This window comes from Dromaius novaehollandiae, chromosome 4, assembly GCF_036370855.1.
Source record: "Dromaius novaehollandiae isolate bDroNov1 chromosome 4, bDroNov1.hap1, whole genome shotgun sequence".
NCBI lineage: Eukaryota > Metazoa > Chordata > Aves > Casuariiformes > Dromaiidae > Dromaius > Dromaius novaehollandiae.
The window spans coordinates 30,174,142-30,185,851 of record NC_088101.1 but is presented as its reverse complement, the minus strand read 5'-3'; the positions used below and the strand labels follow the sequence as shown (position 1 = coordinate 30,185,851).

General features: G+C 37.7%; 1 protein-coding gene across 13 annotated transcripts in view; it reads right to left on the bottom strand.

The window, feature by feature from the left end:
• Positions 1-2,061: 2,061 nt before the first annotated feature.
• LARP1B (La ribonucleoprotein 1B) overlaps positions 2,062-11,710 on the bottom strand; it is a 60,860-nt gene continuing 51,211 nt past the window's right edge. For 8 of the 13 annotated variants that reach the window (XM_064510679.1, XM_064510681.1, XM_064510680.1 and 5 more), the window contains 5 exons: positions 11,437-11,597; positions 10,846-10,990; positions 8,191-8,300; positions 7,832-7,959; positions 2,062-6,065 (listed from right to left, as the gene is read on the bottom strand). In XM_064510679.1, the coding sequence (XP_064366749.1) occupies positions 5,820-6,065; positions 7,832-7,959; positions 8,191-8,300; positions 10,846-10,990; positions 11,437-11,597 (790 nt within the window). In that variant the 3' untranslated portion in view covers positions 2,062-5,819. Of the gene's footprint in view, positions 6,066-6,378; positions 6,736-7,437; positions 7,757-7,831; positions 7,960-8,190; positions 8,301-10,845; positions 10,991-11,436; positions 11,598-11,710 lie in introns of those variants that run through there. The other 5 variants (XM_064510686.1, XM_064510682.1, XM_064510687.1 and 2 more) reach the window with 5 other exon arrangements.

Sequence of the window (11,710 nt, the reverse complement as noted above, 5' to 3'; positions counted from 1 at the left end):
GTGATTGTTTTGACTACAGCTTTCTCTGTAAAAGAATACTTTACATGTCATTTAAAGGTATGCCTTTCATTTTTAGCTTTTGATCATAGCACCAAGATAGGTGTAGCTGTGAAGCAGGAGAAGAGGGCTTATGCATGTATCAAATAGAACAACCAGATAAGAGTTTTTTTTTTTTTTTTCTCCAGGTTTCCACCTAAAAAAAATGAACTGTTGTGTTACAAAGTCATGGTTGAAGGGTCTTACCAGCAGCAGTAGTGGGAGTTACTCTGTTCCTTATTCCTTACAGCTACTACTGTAGCTACAGCTAGCATAGCTGTAGCTTTAACTATGTATCTTGCTTCTGTCTCTTTTATGTAGAAACTTCCTACTGAAGGGGAGTTTTGCATATGCTGTGACTTGCTAGCCCAAGTGCAGCTGCTTCCTTTCCCTTGCTGTGAGCAATGCAGCCAGTTCAATCTGAAGTTATATAGTTTGTTTTGGTTTTCTGAACTTTTTTGTTAAAAAAAAAAAAACACAACAACAAACCAATGCTCAAATTTTTATCTTTACCATTTAAGATTGGTGGAGTAGAAAAGTGATCGAAGATGGATAAAGGCTGATTTTTGCTTTAAAGCAACAGTTAATGGTAATTGTGAAGAATACCAAACAAAATAAAACTCATTTTACAGCAGTAGTATGTTGCACAGCTGTAATCCCATATGTTGAGGTTTAATGACACTAAAGTTAATCTCATTCATCCGATGTACAAACTCACTAATGATTTAAGAGTTGGCAGTCTAAAAAGTGCTTTAAAGCACACTGGATGTTTCATTTGATAAAAAGTGAACACAAATAGTTTAGAACATCAGTCAGACCCATGGAAACTTCAGTGCAATGAATAATATTCAATGTATTAATCTGTGAAGAGACTCATCCTTTTAACACTTCTGTCAATTGCTTTGTTGAAAATCACTATTAACTAAATGACAGGTTGATACCGACAATGTGTTAAAGTTATCTTTTATGAAAAGAGAACACTTTGCTTAAACAACACAAGGATCTTGAAGAGGGTATTTCTCATCTGCATTAGAAACAAAGTAAAATACATTTCCAGCTTAATATATTACTTGTTTTCTTAAACTAGACTTTGTGTTAGACGAGCTAAGAGTAGTCACTTGTTTTGACACTTCTGCCTCGTTTGTACATTGCTTCTAAAAATGTTTATGGCAGAAAGCCTATTTTTAAACCTTCATTTAAAAAAATGCACTGCCTTAATCTGAGCATAGTGAATTTCTACTAAGGACTACAGAACCATCCTTTCAATGCTTGTGCTTGTTCATATGCTTTTATTGAGCTAGGTCCACTTTTCCTTGATTAAGATTTAAATAATCTACTCTTCAAGGTCAGGCACAGCATGTAATAGCAGTTGATTCTCTCTGCTTCTAGTCTTGTTCCACTTTAAATAGCTTTTTTTTAGTATTTTCTATTCCCCCCCCCCCCCCAAAAAAAGCCAGTTTCATTTTAGTATCTTCATTGAAAAGGTCAAGAAATAGTTTAACCTTATTTATGCTTGGTTTTAGAGTCTCTTTGATGTTTGCTCTACAGTAACAGTTTATTTCTCCAGGAAGTAGATGCATTGTGTGTAATAATACAAAATGCCAATCAAGAACTAGTGCTTTGAATATAATGGTCTTCCTGGCTCTTGTTTTGTTAGTGCCAAGCTATGCACTTTTTCAAAAAACTCACAATCTACAACTGCAACTAAGTACTTAAGTGTTTCTGAAGTTCATTTATTAAGCCCACAGTGTGTGTGTGATGAAGTCCTGTGGCCTTACCTTCCTTCTCAGTCTTAGTTCTCTCCAGTTTTAATGTTACAGACTACATGGTATGTGGTAGGGGAAAAAAAAAATACCACCACTGTCATCTGAATAATCTTCCAGACATGACTGGAATGCTGCAGTTGCAGCATTCTAATTTATGGTTAAAGGTGAATGTTTACTAATAAGTGTTTATAGATTTGAACTAACCTTGGCAAGTTTTAGAACCAATGCAGGATAAGGGTTGTTTGCCTGAAAATTCAAAAAAAAAAAAAAAAAAAAAAAAAAACCCAAACCCCCCAAACCCTGAACAACAACAACAAAAAGCGTAAGTGTCCCTCCCCCTTTCTCTTTTGGATTCTTCTATGTTTGTATATTTTTCTGTAACAGAAGGTGGCAATATTTTACTGACCTGTCAAGTTTTTTAGGTATCTGGGCAAAATATATCATGTAAGCATCTAAGAATAAAGCCTTCTGGAGGTGTAAAGTTCTGGTGGCAAGCCTGGATTTGTCACACTTGACCACAAGCATTCAATTACCGTTCCAATAAAAACTCATTTCTCTTGACTAACTGGCATTTCAAAAACAGGAGTGAAATCACTGTCCTTTGTTTGTAGGTGTTTGAAGGCATGATACTTTTTCATGGGGGGGAGCCAAACAAATCTCCTCATCAGCTTTGAAGGTATAAATTCAAGATGTTACCTTAGAACAGGTAACCTGACTTGGGTGCTTAGATTTTCTTAAAATGTTATGCCATTGCTATTTAACTTTCACTCTGAAGTTTATTACTTAGGTCATATAATAATACCTTAAAAAAATAAAAGCTGTAGTTCCATTACAGGGCAGGGGCATTGGCTGCTTTTTTGTTTGCTGCATTTCCACACATTTTCTGTAATTGTGCTGAAGTTCTATAGTGGAATTTGTGAAAGTACAGCTTACACTGTTTCCCCCCTACGCACACTCTAGGATGAAGACAGCAAAGAACTTTTAAGAAGCTTTTAAGAATTCAGGCAGCGCACGGCTGTGGGATTTCTCAGTAAAAGAACTTCAGCTAACATTTAGTCTCTTGCTCAGTCTGAAAGACAGGGTAGTTTGTCAGCTCAGAGTACAGCAGTGGTGCCTGAAGGAAAGTCTGTGCACAGTACAGGTTGCTATGAATACTGACTGGTTCTTGTTTATTCTAGTGCCTTCTCACAGAATATGGATAAACACTCCAAGGTGTATCACCCACAGAAGCCCCAACACCCATTAAACTGGGGGAGCATCAGTCACAATGCAGATGGGGTACTGCTGCTCATTATAGGAAAAAATGGGTCTCCATCAAGAACAAGAGGTCTCAATTCTTTGCTTCTCTCCCTAAAAAGCCTTTAAAACACAGTATTCTGAGCATAACTAAAAAAAAATCCTAATGAGTAAATTTTAGGCATGGTACGGTTTTGAAAAATTAGTACAGTCATTTCTTAGCAGAAGAAAGAGAAATGACAAACCCGAACTAAATTCCTTAAGAGCCCAGAAGAATTTTTAGACATGTCTAAAAGCTTGCTAAATATTTAGGAATAGACTACTCTTAAGATTGGCTGTATTCTAAGAGATAAAAATTGAAGGTTGCATTCAATGGACATAAAGACACCAGAAACAATGCTGGACACTTTTTATATGCACCTTCAAAGACAAATTTATAGCCCTTCAGCAGCTATGCCAGATACTGCAAGGTGTGTAACCACTTGGAGCCATGTGAAACCAGTTTGTTGGTCAGCAAAACCTTTTGGTTTTATTCTGAAATTAGATGTTTTCATCTAATGAATGCAAGGGCAGCAAGGAGGGAGGGAGCAACATCAGGCCCTTGGTAAGTTGAGAGGGATACTCATAAAGCTAGCCAGAGCTGCAAACAGGCTTAGGTGATTTTATCCACCTAAATAAAAGGACGCTATTTAAGCAACTACCCTGTAGAAGTCTGATAACAAGACAGACAGCAGGGAAGCTATCCATGCCTTTTGCCTATAGCCATATTCATCCATTTGTCAGATTTTGCTTTGAAAAATACCCAGTCTCATGAAAAATCAGTATCGAACAAAGAAAGCTGTCTCACATTCCAAGAACCCACTTCAGTCTTTAAACCACCAGCTTCCCTAATGCACCAGAGGGAACAGAAGTTCACATACAAGCCTGCAGCTGTAGACTCTTACCAGGTTTTCTTCTTCACACTTCAAAAAATTAACCTGATGACACTATTAGAGGGTTTTTTTTTGTATTTTTATAAAATTTGTAAAGATACCACAAAATTACACACACACAAAGCTAAATATGCACATGTTTCAAAGAAAAAGTGAAAGGAAGTATTTTAGGTCTATTACTTGTATATACAATTTCAATCCAAATTTACATTTGCATCATTTTCTTGGATAGTAAGAACATGGATCAAATACAGGATTGAGATGCATGACATCAGCACCTTTAAAAGATGCTACTTAAAACATTTGTATGTGTTAGTTCATTTTCTGTTTGAATAGGCCATTCCTAAAAGGCTCTTTTTTTTTTTAATTGAAACTGTACTAACAACTGGGAAGGCCACTGCTAATATATGTTCATTTACAACGCAAACATTCATAATTTGTTCCATTGAGATTCACGAGACAATGACTGAAAAGTTAATGGACTTGATTTATAACAACTTCTGAAATCTGATACAAATTTAGAACTCTGTATATGGATGTTCAGTCAGTTAGGACACCTTTGAGGATTAAGGCATTGGTGTTAGATATAACTTCTGGTAAGTTAACTTTACAGTTAACTGAAGGCTTTTCTGCAGTTAACTAATAACAAAAAGCTGAATTTATTTTTCTTACCTACCTTTGGAAGAGATAATTTATGCATTCAGTTCTTTTGAGTTTTCTAAATCAAAGTAATGAAGTTAATAAGAAATTACAAGATACAAACAGAAATAAATTTGTATTCAAATAACTTACATTCAGTGAAATTATTTTTAGACCTGTTTGAAATTATTTACTCTTAGCTAGAGCAATTTAAAAGTAGAACATCATTTAAATCTTGCAAAATAAAGCAAAAATACAAGTTTAAAAGGAATAGTTTGTTTCCCTCCAAACTAAATTTTATTAGTCAAAACAGGGGAAAAAAATCTTTTAGGAAGTTATACCTCTCCTGTTAGAGTACTTTACAACCATAAGAAAATTCAAATCAAGAAACCTCTGAAACTGAATTGTTTGCTATTTCAGCAACCTGAACAAACTGCAGATACTGTGTGTTAATTTAAAAGAGTACACAATCAACAGATCCATTTTCCCCTGTATTTTACTGTTGCTTACGTTCATATTAAGAACCAGTACTGAAGGAAGTGTCCGTAAAACTATCCCAGTTATGTCCACTCAAACTACATACTTAACAAAATACTAACTATGGAGGCCCTAAAAAAAAAAAAAAAATAGAAACTATGTCTTTAAATAGAATCCAGAAATGCAGTTTTATATAGCTGCACGTTCTTGTATGCTTTTACACAAAAGATACGTACTTTTTAAAGTTACTTATTCAGAAGCAAACCAATCACATAGATCCTTCCTTTACATTTAAAATTTTATATATATATATATATATATATATAATCTTTTTGGCTTTGATAAAATACAAATAATGGGAAAATATGGGTAAAGAAAGCACAGTAAATAACATGGATGTATCATACCTTTTTTAAGAAACATGAGCTGAAACGTAAGGCATCCCCAAAGTATTTTTTGCATATGTAAGGAATGCAGTTTTTGTAAACAGAAGCTTGAGGAAAGCAATATTGAAGCCAAAGAATCTTCCCTAGGATCTTTGTGATGATCCCAAAACCAAGAACAACCCTCCCAAGGTAAGTGTTTTGAAACTTAATCTTGTGAAAGAGAAAAATGCAATCCTTTGTCTTCCTAGACATTTTTAATCACAGATTAGATTGGTGCCCCTTGAAGATCTCCACATTAAAATAATGATGTAAAAGTTGATTCGCAAGGGCACCAGCTCGTCTTAAGTCTATTTCTCTGGTGTGTCACTTTCTATTGATTTTGTGGCGAGGCTGTTCTGACCTAGGCTGGCAATGGGCTCTTGTATGGTATTCCCACAGGTAACATTTCCCAGCACGTGGGACTGATGGGCAGCCATGGGTTTAGCTGCAAGAAGCATTTTAGAAGAAGAATTAGACTGATGTCTGCGATGACCCACATCCTCACCTGTTGCAGCAGAGAGTCTCTTTCTGCCACATTCTTCACTAATAGGAGGCTGAAAACAAACATTGGTAGCTGGTTAAGATTTTTCTGTAAGACCAGGTATTTACCTTTTCACCTACTTAAAGCATCAAAAAAGAAGTTCTTTAATTAGGCCCTTAATTTGGCATGCAGCAAATAAAGTCTCTGTGAGGACAATAGCTGGGCTGTTGCAGTTCAGTAAAAAGCTGCTGGCTGAACATTAACTATCTGCCAAATTCCTAAACATACTAGTGCAGAAAGCATTTGTCTCACTAGGTGACAAATAAAGCTGTATAGTGAGTAGAAAAATCCTTCCAAATCAACTTTTACTAGCATTTCATATTATTAAAACAGTAAAGACTTTCCTGATATATTTTTTGCTATTTACTGTATTTCATTAGACAATGAAAATGGATCAACATTTTTTGTGTTCTCACCACCATACCTCAGCACCATACTTTAGTTTGCAAAAGAATGTCTAGACAAAACAATGCACTTTTCATTTTAATTTTTGTTTTAATCATGCTAACTTTCTGGTGATTGACAAGATTTGTAAAACCTTGTTTTTGTGAAATGAAGTAAGGTTCTGAAACTGGGGAGCTGGGTAGATGAGGGCAGAGCAGTGGATGTTGTCTACCTTGACTTCAGGAAGGCTTTCGACACTATCCCATAACATCCTCACAGGCAAGCTCAGGAAGTGTCGGCTAAGACAAACGGACAGTGAGGTGGATTGAGAACTGGCTGAAAGGCAGAGCTCAGAGGGTTGTGCTCAATGGTGCAAAATCTAGTCAGAGGCCTGTAGCTAGCAATGTCCCCCGGGGTCAATACTGGGTCCAGTGTTGTTCAACTTATGCATCAATAACCAAGATGAAGAGACAGAGTGCACCCTCAGCAAGTTTGCTGACGATGCAAAACTGGGAGGAGTGGCTGATACACCAGAGGGCTGCGCTGCCATTCAGAGGGACCTCGACAGGCTGGAGAGATGGGCAGAGGGGAACCTCATGAAGCTCAGTAAAGGGAACTGCAGAGTCCTGCACCTAGGGAGGAAAAACCCCATGCACCTGGGGGTCCTGGTGGACAGCAAGCGGGACATGAGCCAGCAATGCACCCTCATGGCAAAGGCGGCCAATGGTATCCTGGGCTGCATTAGGAAGAGCATTGCCACAGGTCAAGGGAGGTAATTCTCCCCCTCTACTCAGCCCCGGTAAGGCCGCATCTGGAGTGCTGGGTCCAGTTCTGGGCTCCCCAATACAAGAGACACCTGGAGCTACCGCAGCGAGTCCAGCAAAGGGCTACTAAGATGATTAAGGGACCAGAGCATCTGTCATATGAGGACAGGCTGAGAGATCTGGGACTGTTCAGCCTGGAGAAGAGAAGGCTGAGGGGGGGGGATCTTATCGACGTGTATAAATATCTGAAGGGAGGGTGTAGAAAGGATGGGGCCAGACTCTTTTCAGTGGTGCCAGTGACAGGACAAGAGGCAACAGGCACAAACTGAAACACAGGAAGCTCTGTCTGAACATGCGGAAAAACTTCTTTACTGTGAGGGTAACAGAGCACTGGAAGAGGTTGCCCAGAGAGGTTGTGGAGTCTCCATCCTTGGAGATACTCAAAAGCTGTCTGGACACGATCCTAGGCAACGTGCTCTAGATGACTCTGCTTGAGCAGGGGTGTTGGACTAGATGATCTCCAGCGGTCCCTTCCAACCTCGACCACTCTGTGATTCTGTGAAACACTTTACCTTACTGCAATAATATTCACACAGCAAATAGGTCATCTAAAATGGGCCTTGAAACTTACATCAACTCTGAAGTCCTCCAGTTTCTTGAATTTATTAAGGTATTCTTGTAGTTTGGGATCAATGGCTGGAGTCTTGTATTGAGAGTATTTTAGATAAGCCCAAAATTTTTCCAGTCCATATAGCTGACCTAATAGCAGAAAAAGATGATTTTACAAAATTAAAAAGTTGGGTTTAATTAAATACCTAACTGTTGACTGGTAACTACACATTTAAGAGAATTATAAGCTAAAAGGAACATAAAAAAAAAAAAAACCCTGATCTTGGGTGAACTTACATAACAAGTCAGTGCCAAGGACTTGGGATTACCTCTCAACTAAAGTTACCATAGTGTGAGCAATGACTGGCCTATGATAATTACCAGCTTCATAGTCCTTCTTTGTTTCTTCTTGGAAATCCTTGAAGATTTCTTGCCTGAATTTCTTCTCTAGGCCATAGCTGTAAAATCTAAACAAGCATTCCAATCCATACCTGTAAGAAAATTAAGTATGGAAATCTTAGGCATACACTTGTAATTCCTCAAGAGGATGCAAATTTTAAGTCTTACTCCTTGCATTTATTAAGTAGTATAGTCTCACTCTTCCCCACTCACCGAAACACTTTCTTTTCCCATCAACTTTTATCAACCGATTGTTCTGAAACAGTTATAATAACCAAAACTGATTTATGGAAACCACATTTCTCACAACAGTTTCAGCTTATGCACTATGCACACTATACACATATACAAAATGGAAGACAAATGCTTTCATGTTTCTGATATGTTTGCATACATGAACAGTTTCAACATAAAAACATAATGCGTCAGACCAAAGGTCAGCCTAATCCATCATCTGTGGCCAAAAACAGATGCGTAGGGAAGAGACCTAAAGGCAGAGCTTGGTATTCTTTCAGCCTCCCCATGCTCACAGCTCAGGCTTCTGGCTCAGCATTAGCAACACGCCAGCTTTGGCTGCCCTGCTATTGCCAGAGCCCCCTTGCCGCTCTGGCACACAATACCCAGCGGCAAGGAGCTTCGCAGCTCCAGCACTCAGCAAGAATGACCTCCTGTTGTTTGTTTTGAATCCGGCTTGTCCTAGCTCCATTTCCTGCCCGTCAGCTCTTGTAACAGACAGTAAACAATTGATCTCAATACACCTCGCTCTCCAGACTGCTGTCTTACACACCTAAAGCATTCACTCCTGAAGTCACTCCTCCTCTAAGCTGAGAGGCCCTAGCTAACTTTGTCATACCTTATATAGAAGCTGGTCCCTATCCTTCATCAGTTTGGTTGCCACACACAGAACTTTTTCCAGCTCTGTCCATACTTTTAAGTAAAGAAAGGCACTGAAAACTGTTGCTAAAAGTTCATGACTCTTCCTTATTACTGGTTCCCTTCCCCTTCTGTATCCAATGCTTTGCAGAGTAATCTGAATTCTTAGCAAGCTAGTGCATGTATGTAGTCTGAATTGGGCAGCCACGTGAAGATAAAAAACAAACAACAACAACAAAAAACAGAAATGCTTTTCTAGGTAAGCTGGCCCAGGCAGAATGTTGCTTTGCTATGGCTCTCAGTACCTAAGGTACCTGCTAGATTTCTGTGTAATGCTGAATTGTATCACACACAAGTGTATCTTTAATTCTATTTGATGGCTGATTTCATTCAGTCAAAGGATGACGGACAGTATTATGAACACATGAAATAAAGTGAAACTGGGAACCTCTAAAGCCATGGTTTGACCTAGATAATCAATACAGCTTTGAGGAACATCTGATCTGGGGAATTTCCATGTATTCGTTCCAATTTCCTATAAAAAAGGCTGAAGTCCTGTGGGGTCTAAAAATCATTCCCAGGCTCTCATAATAAAATCTGCTAGGTCTAGAACTACAGGTATCTTCTTTTCCTGAAAGTGAGAATTGGACTGGATTGAGAAAAATGTGTGTTATTTTTACTACACTGGGTAACACATTTGTCAACAACCAAAGACTTAACGGTTGTTTTTGCTTTTGTTTTTTAATTTTTTGTACCTTACGTTGGCTTGCTCTAAAGTCCATCACTGAGCAATCCCTTGCAAATTTGCTAAACTTCCATTCCATACCACCCACTTATCAGATAGTATAGTTTTGTTTCTCATTTTTAATGCCAGCCCAATGTGCTAGTGGCACTTATTTGAAACACTGTTCTAAAAGATCAAATAGACAAAACCCAACATTTTTTCTGGAAGAATCGAGATCAGCTTCCCTATATGGGAATATACCATGGCCTATACTTTTGGCAAAGATAGGGCCATAAAAATGAACATAGCTAGGACCTCTTTCTGTTCTACACTTCATCTGCTGTCACCTTAGTCCCCCAAAGAGCCTTCTCAGATTTCTCCTGGTAAACATATCCTTGGATAATTACAGAGCATAAACGAAGCTCTGAACAGAGATACAAAATTTTATTTAAGCCACCTCTGCATCCTGAGGACCATTACTATGAATTCTCAGGAAACATCCAAACTTCAGGCCTTATTTGGCATTCAAAATGTTGAGCTACTTTGTCTCTTTGGTCAAGAGAAATAGAGGGGAAAGAAAAGGGGACAGTGGGTGGAAAGAGGGAAGAAAAATGACAGAGCTAAACGGGAAGCAATAATTTTTGTTTTGGTTATTTTTCCAGTATTTTTGAAAGGCAAGCAGCTTTTTGAACAAGTCTAATGACGTTAAGAATGTCTTGACTTACAGGAGCAAAGTCTTATGGGTACAGTGGAGTTGACTTGTCACAGTCGACAAGTCGAAGTTGTCATACAACTCTGATTTCACAGAATTTAGGACAAATTATAAGTAAGGAAATACAACATGTTCAGCTATCTGTCTGCAAAGCATAAATATATAAAAAACAGTTTTGGGGTATTAAAATAACTTGTGGAGACTACTGTTTTAAAGATGCTGGAAAGTCAAAGCTAATACTAAAAACCATTCACTTCAGATACATATAAACTTCACAACCATTAGTAAGAACTCAAATGGTTCTTAACTTCCAGTAAAAAATTAATACCTGTAGTGTTCTTTTGCATCATCCAGAGCAAGCTGTCTGAATTCTTCATACATCTTCTTATTAAAGTGATCTCTGAGAAAAAAAGACCAGAAACGAAAAAGTGTGTTCATTTCTTGGGACTGGCCAATCCCCAACCGTTTCCTCTCTGGAGAAAAAACAAAACAAAACACAACACATTAAGCTATTTTTAATTCTATAAGTAGATTTTTTTTTCAAATGCTTTTTCATTAGTAGTATAAACACAAGATCTTCAAGTAATGCAAGTTTAAACTTTCCAAAAATATTTTAATAATAATTTCAGGTTTGAAATTAAGTTTGATACTTAATAAAGTAGCTCCTCTTAAGTACACTACTTGTCTAACCACAAATATTAATGCAGAGAAAGTTGTTGCAAATGCCAAAGGCTTTGAATACTGTCAGGGAATTTGAAGTTGTATGGAAAGCAGAGTTCGTAAAATACAGATACAAAATAAGCTTTGTTATCCTCTCTCAGGAAAAATTAAGAATAAGGACCAATACAGAGAAAACTAGTATCAGGTAACAGGTGATAACTTCCAGCTAAAATTTTAGGAAATGCATCTCGCGTCTTACCCATTAGGCATCTTCGATGATATTTGTGGTACACCTGCTGCGTAAAGCCATTTTCCTTTAACAGTTCATGGGAAGGATGCTGAAACTTTGGAAGAGAATTTGGGGTACATTCGTAACCTCCTGCTAATGGAGCTATTTCCGAAGGCGAAGCGTTGGAACTGCTGAAGATAAAACAAACATTTCTGTCTTAAAAAAACCTGTGTTTCTTCAGAACCAATATTTCATTCTGCTCTACAAATGAGCTATCAGAAGAGTGCAATTCTCTGATAACCAC